General features: G+C 42.8%; 1 protein-coding gene across 6 annotated transcripts in view; it reads left to right on the top strand.

Annotated features, from left to right (window-relative positions):
• Nucleotides 1–1,582: 1,582 nt before the first annotated feature.
• Nucleotides 1,583–13,530, top strand: part of kmt2d (lysine (K)-specific methyltransferase 2D) — a 71,161-nt gene continuing 59,213 nt past the window's right edge. For 4 of the 6 annotated variants that reach the window (XM_063208638.1, XM_063208639.1, XM_063208637.1 and 1 more), the window contains exons 1-8: nucleotides 1,583–2,195; nucleotides 5,767–5,849; nucleotides 6,890–7,001; nucleotides 8,270–8,472; nucleotides 9,394–9,512; nucleotides 11,137–11,299; nucleotides 11,588–11,759; nucleotides 12,717–12,831. In XM_063208638.1, coding sequence (XP_063064708.1) covers nucleotides 5,801–5,849; nucleotides 6,890–7,001; nucleotides 8,270–8,472; nucleotides 9,394–9,512; nucleotides 11,137–11,299; nucleotides 11,588–11,759; nucleotides 12,717–12,831 — 933 coding nt within the window. In that variant the 5' untranslated portion in view covers nucleotides 1,583–2,195; nucleotides 5,767–5,800. Of the gene's footprint in view, nucleotides 2,196–4,828; nucleotides 5,288–5,766; nucleotides 5,850–6,889; nucleotides 7,002–8,269; nucleotides 8,473–9,393; nucleotides 9,513–11,136; nucleotides 11,300–11,587; nucleotides 11,760–12,716; nucleotides 12,832–13,530 lie in introns of those variants that run through there. The other 2 variants (XM_063208640.1, XM_063208636.1) reach the window with 2 other exon arrangements.

Raw genomic sequence — 13,530 nt, 5'->3', positions numbered from 1 at the left:
ACATTTAACAAACAGAAACACGGGACAGTTGCAGTAGGCTATGGGCTGAAGTTTAATTAATACAGGGCCTAGTCATTTCATATGACATTTGGCCTAATTACTGTAGTGTAATTTCAATATACCGGTAGGCCTAGCAAAGGGCTGAGCTTTATTGGTTAATGGTAGGCTATGAATGCCTATGTAGGCCTATTGCCACTGGGCCCTTGTGTGCTTCTAATGGTGCATTCCCCGATGGTGGGAGATGGGATATTTCTGACCTCCTACATGCTGAAATGCATTGGAACGCCTGTTGAAGCGGAATGTTCAAGTCACCAACTGGGGCCAAATCGAAGTACCCCGACTTCGAAATCATGACGTCAACACAGCAATGACAGTGCTCAGCATGGGTGCACTGCAGGGATGGAAATAATGGTGCGTTCCCCAGGATTGGGAGATGGGATGTTTCTGACCTCCTACTTGCTGAAATGCAATGGAACGCCTGTTGAAGCGGAATGTTCAAGTCGCGAGCTGGGGCAAAAGCGAAGCAAACCGACTTCGTCCCATTGACAATCGTGATGTCATCACAGCAATGGCAGCGCACAGTGTTAGGAATAGTTTATGTTGCACATTACTCAGCAATCACCATTCTGTGGACAAATAGAGTTGATTTGGACAGGGTAAAAAACGCCCATGAACCTTTCTAAGGTGTAGTTATTGGCATTGCCTCTTTCAAAGATGAAATGCGGCTACATGAAAAAAAAGAACGCATGGTGTTGTTTACACCTCATTGTTTACATTTTTGACATCTTAGAGAAGTGGATATGTATTTTTGTCCCTCCATGTGTGTAGTTTGGTTGGCTTGCTGGTTGGAACGCTTTCAAGTGGGAGGTAGCTGCCTTCTGGTTGCCTACTAGTACCTATGGGGAATGCACCATAAGTACCCGTCCACCTGCCAATGACTGGTAAATTTCAGTGGTGACTGGTAATTTTTTTAACCAACCAGTCACTTTGACTGGTAAAAAAAAGTGAGTGACTGGTAGATTTTGAAATCTACCTACCACCGTGACTGGTGGGGAAAAAAACCTTAAGTCCCACCCCTGGTGCACTGATAGAAATAGTTCAAGTTTGACTTGCTGATTGGAACGCTTTCAAGTGGGAGGTAGTTGCCTCCTGGTTGCATTGGGAAGATCCTACCGCTGGGGAATGCACCATAAAAAGCCTGCTCGCTGTCGGCCCCTTCTGTTTAGAAGGAAAAGGCCTGCAACATCCAACAGCATCCTCTCTCCACGGTTAAAGACCTAAACAAATGTTTTCTAGTTCTTGTGGAGACCATTTAATTAAATAAAATAACTGATCAGGCTGTGCTTGATTTTAATAGACTATGGTCAAGATTGTCCATTGTTTATGAAGAAAGGAGAAATTAGTCAATGAAAACTAATTTTAAAAGGCTAATATTCTAAAATAATATAGGCTTTTCATGCATTCCAAGAACAGCCCTAAATTCAAATGGTTATGCTGTTGGTTCCGACAGCGATTGACTGTTGCGGTGTTCTAAAGGGGCTGTGGTGACGAGACACAAGTTGTCCTCCTCGCTAGATGTGTAACTGAACAAAAGTCAAAGTGGCAATGACTGGACTGGAGGAGGACAGTAGCAGAAGTTCTTATGGCAGATGGTAAACACTTGCTGTCATCTCTACGACCGCGATTGGCCGCAATAGACGTGTTTTAATCACTGTGTGACACGATTCGTTGTAGGCCACATGTATTAATCTCATAAAACTTGCGGCAACCACTTGAATTCAGCTGCCAGGAGCGCAAACGTTAGAAAAGGTCGGTGATATGTTATATCGCGAGGATAGCTTAGTTCTACAAGTAAAGAGAAGTGGTTGTCTCGGTCAGTTTGGCCAGACGGCGCTATCTTTTAATCTGATTTCCCAGCAAGACTTGCTAGATATTCATGTCACCAAACCTTCACCTGAAATCTAGATTTCCCCATATGATGACCAGGATCAACTCCAGCGGAAACTGCTGTCCTATTTTAATAGCTAGCTAACGTTAGCCACTCACCCGTCGAACCAACGTACTAACGTTAGCTAGCTACTTCCCCCATCTGCAACCCGTTAGCTATCCGAGCTAGCTACGTGAAATGAGACTATTACAAGCGATCAATGTCTGGATTGTTCTGATGTATGAGGACAGAAGCATCGCACTGTAAGGTAAGCGTGTATTATATAACACAAATAGCCATTTTCTCAAAGAACCGTTACATAGCTCGCTACAAGGTCTTTACTAAGTAAATATCACTCCGGCCAGCTAGCTAACCCTCAGAACGAACACAACGGGTTAATTTGTTTTTTTTGCAAGTCGCCATCCTTACTTGCAAAATTGCTAACCTGTTAAGAATTGTTTAGGAGGAAAACTTTTGTAAATAACGTATGCGATTACATTGGGGGATTGACTAAACGTTGCCTCCATTCTTGCATGTTGTATGTTGGAAGACACGCAGAAATGCAGTCTGCAATACGTCCCCTTGCTATCTCGAGCTGTTTTTTTAGGCTAGTTTTGCTACATGTAAATTCTGTTTCATTGAAAAATATGGGTCATGTGTTTGATTGCGAAATTGGTGAAATATGGAGATGTGGTTGTAGTTCAAAACAATACAGCAGGGTCTTTGGTATTTACTTGTATGTCTTGTTCCAACCCAAGCGACTTCAATGCGCCCCGAGAGTGGAAACAGCCATTAGAGAGATTGGAGTTTTGGTCGCTTGCAAGGTCCTTCAGCTGGTCGGATTTATTGGCAGTGTTGTCATTGTTTCAGCTCTATACACGTCGCACATACATGATCTATTTGGTATTGGTTAACAAATTAATAAATAAGAGATTTCAATGCATCCACACCACATATTTATGAATGCAATTCACAACGCTGTAACAGTTGTTATTACAAATGGAGTATGGCATTCAGCTAGCAATCAATGGCAGGATAGGCAGAACTCCACAGGAGTCGAGGTGGCCAAGTTTGCCGAGAGCAGTGGTGTAGTTGGTCATCACATATCTGTATTTCCAGATCACACGAAAACCTCACTTGCGAAATACTAAACTGGCCATACGAAGGCCTATTTCAGGAGGCCAATGTTGTTGAAAGTTCAGCAAATGTCGATACAGGGCTCCCAGCTAGCACTGGGGTTGGTTGGTTAGCTAGCTTGATTTTGGTCTGGCATCATTGATGGCTGGTACTTTCTCCAACATTACAAACAAGTGACCTAGATAAGGAACTATTCTTGATTGTGTATCAACTGCTCTGTCCTCGTCTGTATAGATAACACGTTCACAACCCCTACAATTTTGCAGGGTTTTACATTCGATGGCCTTCAAAAGGGTGGAGAGCCAACGAGCATTTATAATTCTGTCAATAATTTTGCTAAACGTTAGCTGAAGTTAGCGAGCTAGTGTATAATAGTGCTTGATTGCGTCGTTTACTTGCTGCTGATGTTTGCCCACCATTAATCTTTCCAAAGAATGATAACATGACGTGTTCGACCAGCCTTTACCCTGGCGGTTCAGAGTTTTACCTGACTCTCAGTATTATGCATTATCGAACAGAATTAAATCTTTTACAAGCACGACACAAGCAACACTCGGGCCAATCTATCCTCGTTGCGAGGCCTTATCAAACAGGGTTGTCCGCGAAATTTCCTGGTGTGTTGGCTCGTCGCGGCGAAGATAAATCTGGGTTGAGATTCGACATGTATTGGTGGACTTCAGTTCTCCATAAATCTGCTGTGTTTTGGATTTCAACGCCATGTTTACTGTGGACGCCAGTGTGATATAAATAGTAGTTGTTTTTTGTCTAAATTGTGCATTCGTGTCGCTGGCCGTTCGGTCGTCATTTTATTATTACTGCAATGACTTGTTACTGTATAATGATGAACAAGATGGCTCGTTAATTAGGTTGTAATGGCTACCCCCTCTTCCCTCTGTTACACCAGTCTCCCAACATTGTTTTGAACGGCTTTATCCGGTCGGCTACCCCAGCAAACATACAGACCTTGTTAAACACAACATTTTCCTTTTAATGTCGGAAGTTTACATCCGAATCTGTATTCATCTCGTGCCCTTTGTTTATTCAAGTCTATCATATAGCCAACAAAGGGGTAAATGCCTAATGCTACCTAATAATTCAGACCCATGTTCGCCGTTGCTTCCTGTACAGTCGGATAATAAGTAACGAAAATGAGATTAACTAAATATTTTATAAATTAATAATGTTTGTTATATCCATATAGTACGCATACCACAGGTGCATATGAATTAAGAATGTTCATGGAACACTCGCTCGTGAGAGTTTGATAGGTTTGATGTTATTGTTGTGGCTCCATTTTTGACGTAATGCACGACATATTCACAAACATTTCTGCAGGAAAAGATGTAATTTCGCTCTTCTTAAAAGCTCTACAAAATAGTCCCCCATTAAGAGTCACCATCGGAAGGCTGGCCAAGTTTGAGACAAATGTAAGAACATTTGTATCTGTTTTGCAAGAGAGAGCAGGTTAGTCTTCGGGTGACAGGTTGCTGGGATGTCTTTTCCACCTGAAAAAGATGCATAGAATTGTGGTCAACTTGGGTCAGGCAGAATATCCTCGTTCGTTCTCCTAAAGAACTAATGCCCAGATTGCCTCTGTGGACACTTTTAATGAACCTTTGGTGGCTCACCACAATCGCAACCAAATATGTTCTTGCATTTTAAGTTGTCCTTATATTTCTCATAGTTGCGGGTGTTTAAATAATTCAAAATATATCTTATTGAAAAATGATCTTATTGGTTGGAAATCTTCATCTTGTAAGCATATGCGGAACTAGAGTTTTCGCCGATGTTTCTACACGGTAATGTCATTGCTGTCACAGGAAGTGTTGCACACGGAAGTTACATTTTCTTTGTGTATCTCGCTTTAGGGTTGTTTTATATAAAGTAAACATAATTTGGGTTCCGATAGGTCCCACAGTTATTCAGATATGAATCAAACTCGTCGAAGTGTTGAAATGCAAACATGCATCTAAGAGGCATTCGCCAGAATACTTTTATTTCGGCGTACTAGCAGCCGATTAGCTATTTATGCAGAGTTTGTTGGCTAACCCCGGTTAGCAGGCTCTTCACTAGCTAATGATAGCAAGGTTGCGCGGCCAAGTGGTTGAAGACGCACCAAAGCGAATGAAGCTTATTTTATCTTTAAGCCATATGTAATTTACACCCAGGATTACTCTCCGTATCTGGCATGGTGCAATTCATGGAGGAATGCACTTTGTGATGGTGTGTAGCTCCATTCTCCAGTTACTTTTCTGAGTTTTCCCACTGTCGGAATTTACTCGATTATTTATGCATAATGTTTGTTTCTGTTTATGATGTCTGTCGTGGTAGTGCTATAACTTCACACCTCTCTGTGTGTTTATGTTTTGGATATGCCTTTCTTTTAACCACGAACCTGAATCGAAATGTATCACGCGTGGACACTTAAGCCGTGGAGGATGCCTCATGCTTCTGGTGTCTGTAAATACAATAGACGACTCTGATCAAGTAAATCCCTTTTTAGGTTTAAAGCCTTTGTCTTCCTCGATGCTGGCAAAACGCAGTGTAATTGTTGGTGTATCTTTTTGGTTCTGTGTATGTGTTTCGTGGCGCCTTCTGCACATTTCGCAAAGGACCTCAGCGCTAACGCCCTATTGCTTGCGCGGTTGAATATCCTGTGTTGTGTGCTCTGTGGTTTACTGCTATGTGTTTTTGTATTCCAGATCTCTGTGAAGGAGATCAACTTCTGGAGAAGGTATGGACGAGCAGAAATCAAACTGCGAAGAGAATGATTCTGAAACGGCAGGTATGTAAAAAGCGCAACAACAACAACATTACATTTTCAATGAGGTGTTTGTTTATATACCTTTTTTAGCCAGTAGCCTATAACTCAAACCTCCGTTTTGTCATGTGCTTTCATAGCTGTGACACAAGGCAGTTGTTCGGTAACATGTTGGCTAATGTTCCTATGTTGGTATCTCTCTTTTTATAGCATCTTTGTGGTGCAAGTAGCCTGTTACCGGTCTTGTTTTGATATGTTTGCATACCGTATGTAAACGTCAGCTCTGCACTGTACATTTGCTTTTGTAACACACTGGTGGGTGTTTAGCTCTGAATTGTGTTTGTATGCAGATGTTGCTTGCATGTTTCGCTGTTTGTTTGCAATCAAGGGGTACAGTACTGTTTGTGAGGCATGTTATGATGTCCAATACTTGATTTCTCTTGCTGTACACATATGGGGTAAAATCATTATATGAAGCACTTTTGTGTGATAATAAGGGATCATGTTGCAAGTCTTTGATGAATGACATAAGATGCCTTTGACGGATGTTTAACATGTCCATTCATTCTCATTTTAATGTGTTGTACTTAGTATCATCGAATGAAAGGCAGAGGTTAAGTAAAGGCAGAGGTTTTTTTATTTGTCGTATATGAAGTATACATTTCATGGGCAGTAGAGTAGTGAAGACTGGGTCAGGAAGAGAGTGGGAGAGAGAGATGGTGTAAGGTTGAAATGACCCAGGCCGGATATAAACCTGGGTCACCATGCATACTTGCCTATTCATGTTTGGTTGCCCTATTCACCGTGCCAATGCGTAGTAGATGTGAGCAATATCTACTGTTTTCTATTCATCATCTCTGTGACCTGCACATTCCAGTGTGGAATGTTTTTGTATAGCAAGTAATGAGTGACGTGGATGATAATCGAATTGTGATTAAATCATTTTTATTAAAATAGCAGAACATTTGAGCACAACACAGTTCACCCCAGAGTGCTATAGTTCTACAGACTGAATAAAAACAGTGTTGAGTCGTAGTAATGCACCATCTTTTTTCCCCCCTCAGCTGATGATGGTGCCCCCTCGAACCCAAGCGTCCTGTCAGAGGGGGAGACCCGAGTCCCTCTCACCACAGGGGACACCTCAGACACTACTGTGGAGATCTCCAGCACAATTGTGTAAGCTAAGCACACTTTAACATCATCTGTGGAACTGTGGAACGAAACATTACACTTAGCTGAAGCATTTGTCCAAAGAGACCGAGTTATTTTCAGGGTATTGGTTACTGGCCCTGGGACTATGTGGGTTTAGGTGCCTTGCTCAAGGGCACCTCAGCCATGGAGTGTGGCAGGATGGGATTCGAACCTGTAACCATCTATTCAAACCTGTATCCATCTAACCATGTAACATTGCAGCACATTACATTACACTTAGCTGAAGCATTTGTCCAAAGCGACTTAGTCATTTACAGGGCATTGGTATTGCCCTGGAGCAATGTGGGGTTAGGTGCCTTGCTCAGGGGCATTTCAGCCATGGGTGAAGGTGCTGGTATGGGTGGTATTTAAACCTGCAACCCTCTGATCTAAAGGCCAGCGCTCTAGCAATGGCTGGCCTGCAACGTTCGTCATGAGTGGATGTGAAGGGAGTACTTTGCATTTATGTGTCTGTGTTTGCGTTCTTTATTTCTTTCGCTTCAGGTATATTGGTTGTCAGATAAGGTAAACTGTGAACATAACATTTAGCAATGATGTAATGAATGACTTAAGTTTTGACTGTCAAGATGTTTTTTTTTATATTCTACGCTTGAAAGTGAAGCTGTAAACTGAAATGGAATCTATTCATCATGACGTTCTTTGCAGAATTTCAGCAGCTGTATTTGTCAAAGACGACATCAGTTTTATGTCATCCGTTAATCCTGTCAAAGGAACTGTCTTACTGTTTTAAGACATATTTCTGCGACTGATGCAGAAACTCTCTCAAGGCTGATGGAATTGATTCACGTCTACTTTTTGGAGGTGTTGCCGTTTAAAAACAGAACCTTCCATGTTAAACGTTTTATGTGTTGTATATTTCATCTCTGTGCAATTATATCCCAGTGAGGTGATTGAGTGCAAAAGAGAATATTTAGCCATTTTTGTTTTAGAATTGACCTCAACTGTGAAGTAAAACATGTATTCATCTGTAACCTTATCTGGAAGTTTCTACTGAGGAAAAATAATTCTTTTTTCCATGGTGTAACAACATAGTGGCATAATAACAAGTGTTCGCGCATAAATGGCACAGTGAGAAATTACAATTGGTAGGCTTGGTTCCCTGCACTGTAAAGTCATGTGGTGTTAAAATGAAATTAAATAGTAGAGATATTTTATTAATACCTCCAACCCCCCCCCCCCCCCCCTCGCTCTGTCCCCCCCCCTTCCTCCCCCCTTGCCTCCCCCGTCCACAGGGAGGGCTTCAAAGCCTGCGCTCTGTGCAACTGTGTGGAGCGTAGCCTGCACGGCCAGCGAGAGCTGCGTCGGTTTGGGCCCTCCCCCGACCGGCCCCCCTTGGAGCTCCCCGAGGCCGCGCCACTGGAGGCCGGCAACGACGACCTGTCCTCCATCGGCTTCTCCGACTCCAGCTGTCTGGCCGCGTTGTTCGACGACACGGGTACGAGCCTCTGCTACACTATGGCGTGATGTCTCTCCTAGTGGTGTGCATTGACATTGCCCTTACGATTCGATGCAATTACGATTCGGGAGGTAACGAGTCAACAGAACTTGATCCAGCCCGATTCTACAATGCATTTCAATACATTACATTTCTACTGAAATCAAGGCAAATTTTTCATCAGTCATAAGGCAATACAAGCAGTCAGATACTGAACCTTTTTTTGGCTGTCATGTGTATCAGTCCTGCTGTATTCAATGCTTTGAAGTGCTTTAATTCAATTCAATGTTCATTTGTTTCGGAAATACCCACGGAAATAATTGAAAGTAGAAAAAATATGCAGCCTATGACATTTGCCGAATCAATTATTGATTATTGTCCTGCGATGCATTGCTGAATCGATTATTGTTGACACCACTAGTCTCTCCAGAACTTCAGGAAGTCGGCAACAATCTGTCTGTGCTGTAAAATGTTAAAAAAAGAGCGTTCAAGAGATGGCAACTTTGCCCCCTGCCCAATGCTAGATGCACAGGAGGAGATGAGCCTCTGTTAGGATGTATCCAGTGGTCCAGGAAGTATGCGACATTGTGTCTGTATTGTAAACTGTTGACACCATTTACATAATAGGAATAGCAATAGCAATGTACAGCCTACCTAAATCAGGATGTTGCTGAACCAAAGCAAGAGACACGGTCCAAAACATTATTCCGTTTTCAAAGATTTTTTTTCCCCCCTGAATCCTTAAAATGGACTTTTTCCATGGGAGACTACTGTTTTTTTGGGGTTTTTTTTTTGCAGACCGAGTGTCTGTTGGTAAGGTTATATAAGATTATGCATATTATTTAGCTGAAATGTGTTGTGGGTTGTTGAGGTTGCTGGGACGGGACATGTGCATTAATGCTTTGCCCTCTCTCTCCACAGGGAGCTGCTGGGTGCACCACTGGTGTGCGGTGTGGTCTGATGGCGTGAAGCAGGCGGAGGAGAGTGAGGAGCACGAGCTGGAGAACGTGGACAAGGCAGTCATCTCAGGGATTCAACAGGTACGTCGTGCTGTTATGTCCCCATTCAGCCTGCTCTCAACCAATAGCTGCCCACCTCCTGTACATTAGACCCATCTCCTGGACAATCCCAAGCAATCTGCTAATGAGGTCTATGCTATTCTCCCGTAATTTTTGACCCCCAAAGCCATTTGTTTTGCCACCACCATAAAAATCCCACATTCTGGCAGGTATGCCCTTAACGCGTATGAGCCAGCTGTTTTCAAGTGTTGGAGCCGTTTCTCTGCTGTTCCCAGTGTTGCTGGTGGTCAGTGTTTGCCAGTGAATGGTCTGTGTTTATGCCAACGTGCCGCTGTCCTTGACTGAGGGCACTGGCCAGTTTAAGACTGCATGCTGCCGAAGCTACATAGTTGTCTGTCAGTCTAGAAGTGCCTTCAAATTCATCCCTGATGGTTTTGAATTGACACACTGAAGACGGCACACCACAACACGCATCGATGCTCACTTACAAAAAGAACTTTTTATGCAAGGCACAGTTTTTTTTTTTTGCTGTTTTTTTTTGCTGTTTTTTTGCAAATTTAAACTGGCTTTGTAATTTCCCTGTCCTCCTCTATCCTGTGTGGCAATTGTAGCAAAACACGGTTGTGCTATAGTTTTTTTTTTTTTTTTTAAAAAGCCCTTTATGCAAGCTGTTTGTTTCTGTCCGGTGCTACTGCAGTTGTGTGGCTATTGCAAGAGGTGATGGTTCTCAACTAGCTTTGTAATGCCTATGTTTTATTTCTGTCAGCTGTGTGACTATTGGAAGAGGGGGTAGTTCTGAACTAGCTTTGTAATGTCCATGTTTTTTTTCCCCACTGTCAACTGTGCATCTATTGCAAAAGACGATGGTTCTGTGCGAGCTTTGTAATTGTCCATGTTTTATTTTTTCTTCTGTCATCTGTGTGACTATTACAACAGTTGATGGTTCTGACCTTGTGTTGTAATAATCTCCATGTTTCTTGTTCTTCTGTCAGTTGTGTAACTATTGCAACAGGTGATGGTTCTCAACTAGCTTTGTAATGCCTATGTTTTTTTTCTTTTGTCAGCTGTGTAAAGGGCCGTACACACACGTCGCTGCTATTTACTCGCTACTTGCTCACTCGCCTACTTGCCACTCGCTCCGGGTGATTTTGTTTACTGGTTGTCATGGTTCCCGCTGTCCGCGCCAATAACGTCCATACGAAACAAAATGTAGGCCTACGCTGTTTAACGTTGATCGTGTGCTGTGCACAACCATGCATATGAGCCTTTGATGGTGTACACTGTATGTATTTTCCTCAACACTTTTAACTAAAGTGTGATGGCGTGCAGAAGTTGGGTGGTCAGAACACCACAGGGGCAACGTCACCTGTCAATAATCTGTATTCTGCATTCCAATTGGTTACTCGCTTAACTCGCGTCGCTCGAAGATAAAATAAGTTTATCTCGGAACCCGCCCACATCGCATCGCTTGTACTCTCCTCGCCTACTCGACAGCGAGACTCGCTGGAACACGTAGACATTCTATTGACTTCATCCGCTGAGCGAGTAACTAGCAGCGACGTGTGTGTACGGCCCTTTACCTATTGCAAGAGGTGATGGTTCTCAGCTAGCTTTGTAATGTCCATGTTTGTTGTTCTCCTGTCAGCTGTGTGACTATTGCAAGAGGCTGGGGGCCTCCATCCGGTGCCAGGCGGAGGGCTGTGGGCGCTTCTACCACTTCCCCTGCTCGGCGGCCAGCGGCTCCTTCCAGTCCATGAAGTTCCTGACCCTCCTCTGTCCAGAGCACATAGACAAGGCAGAGGAGATCGGTGAGGGCACTTCACTTCCTTCATAGTTGGCACACTGACAGTTTGATGTTCTGATGTTTTCAATGTTGTATTGTTGGAAGATCTTAGGCATGGTCTCTGAATTGAGGTACTTTTGACATCTCTTAGTAGAAGGTGTAACTTATGAATTTGTTGGATGTTTCAGACATGGATTTTTTTTCAGATTTCTGCCTTGTGTTTATGGATATATTAAAGTTTGTTTTGCTTGTGTTTATGCGTGTCTATGCTCATGTGCATGTATGTGTGCGTATTTGTGTGTGTGTGTAACAGCGGGCGAGGAGGCGCGGTGTGCGGTGTGTGACTCTGCGGGGGAGCTGTCGGAGCTGCTGTTCTGCACCGGCTGTGGGCAGCACTACCATGCCTCCTGCTTGGAGATCAGCGCCACGCCACTGCAGCGCTCAGGCTGGCAGTGTCCAGAGTGTAAGGTGTGCCAGAACTGTAGGTGAGTTGACCGTCCGTCCCACTATCATCATCATACATGCAATTTTTAGTACCACAACCCCCGTTTCCCGAAAGTGTCATTGCTAACCAGTTAGCAGCTTACTAGGTTGCGTATGGGAAATTGCAGTTTGCACTTGACTTAGATCTTGTCACCTCGTTATCGTTGGTTTATCAGATATTCTTCGTTTTTCCAGTTTGATATTGCATGTGTGTATTGTCTATTTTTTTCAGTTTTTTTCCAGTGTAGTGCTTTGGGAAAACAAGTGTAACCTTTGCTTGGCAAAAGTATTTTTTTTTGTGTTGTTCATTTTAATTCTGTTTAATTTCAGTGGAATATAGAAAAGTAATACATTTCAAAGTGTGGGATGTCATGGTTCAATAGTGTAGTGTAGTGTAGTGTGACTCAGAATGAATTTATAATAGATTCTGAAATAATCTGCTAAATGACTTCTGCTATAATGGACCTCTGACCTCTATCTGATTGGAAAGATTTAATTATATGCATCTGTGAATGCCGTGGGCTCATAAGATATTTACATTCATGACTTGACTTGACCCACTAAATGTATTGAGCAGCTATTTTTGGTTTCTCAAAAAAGGTGGTGTTGGTGCATTCATAATAACTCTAGAGCATTTTTTCCCCCGTAATGATCTATTTCATTTCTGGCCCTGTAGTTGTCAGAATATAAATCGAGACATCTCCTCTCATGCATTTTTATGATGTTTGCCAAGGACGTTGTGTTTTGCCCTTCTTTATTTTATTGATTATTTAACAACCTAATTCAAGAGGTTATGGGTGGATTTTGATTACATTTTCAGGAAAGATTAGAATCGGACTCTTTTTCAGAAACTGATCTGTTTTTGAGGATCTGTGGGGAATCGGACCTTCCATGACATTCCGTGGAGGTCTGCGCCCTCTGAGTACCTTTATAGTAACGTTCAGTCTCTTTTCCACCAGGCAACCGGGAGATGACTCCAAGATGCTGGTGTGTGAGGAGTGTGACAAGGGCTACCACACCTTCTGTCTGCAGCCAGCCATGGACTCCGTACCCCCAGACTCCTGGAAGTGTCGGGTAAATGTCCCAGCTTTCTCCGCATTGTCTTACCAGAGAAATTAGAACACAGGGGAGAAGGCTCAGTCTCATTGGTTCCCATTGTAGCCAGTTAGCTTTGCATGCATTCTGCAGTAACGAGCGTAGGCCAGTCCTTCATGTGGGAAAATGTATGGAATGGAAAGGGGAACCCATGCTAAATACATTGCTACTGCCATTTCCAGTCACAAATATTATCAACAAAACATTCCTGGTAAGCACTTTGACTGTTGTTTAACAATAGGCTGTATTGACAAATCGTTCAGGTGTGTAGTTTTACAGCTGGTTAGAAGATTTCAACCTGTACTCGCTAGCATCGTGCTAATGTTTATGGGTTTGGCCTCATAAAAATTGAGCTTTGTGACCCAGTATATAATAAATTAGTGGCGCAAAATAATCGAAACGCTACTCAAATGGGGTCTTATTATTTCTAGCTTCGAACTTAATATTAATATTTCAGGACAAAAATTTATTAAAAATCACAAAAATTATAATGGTAAAAAACTCCATTGACACCCATTCATTTTGCACTGTCCCGTGGTTAGGGTTAGCCAATTGTGGCTAATAGGAAGTTCCGTGAGTAAACAGCCCCTGGTCTTACACATGGGCCCGTTTGTAAACACCCCTGGCTCTGCACTCTTCAGCCTCTGATTGTTGTAAACTGCTGTCACTCAAAAAACG

The sequence above is a fragment of the Engraulis encrasicolus genome, chromosome 10, assembly GCF_034702125.1.
Source record: "Engraulis encrasicolus isolate BLACKSEA-1 chromosome 10, IST_EnEncr_1.0, whole genome shotgun sequence".
Lineage (NCBI taxonomy): Eukaryota > Metazoa > Chordata > Actinopteri > Clupeiformes > Engraulidae > Engraulis > Engraulis encrasicolus.
Note: the sequence above shows the minus strand (reverse complement) of the source record. Positions and strands in the feature narration are given on the sequence as shown.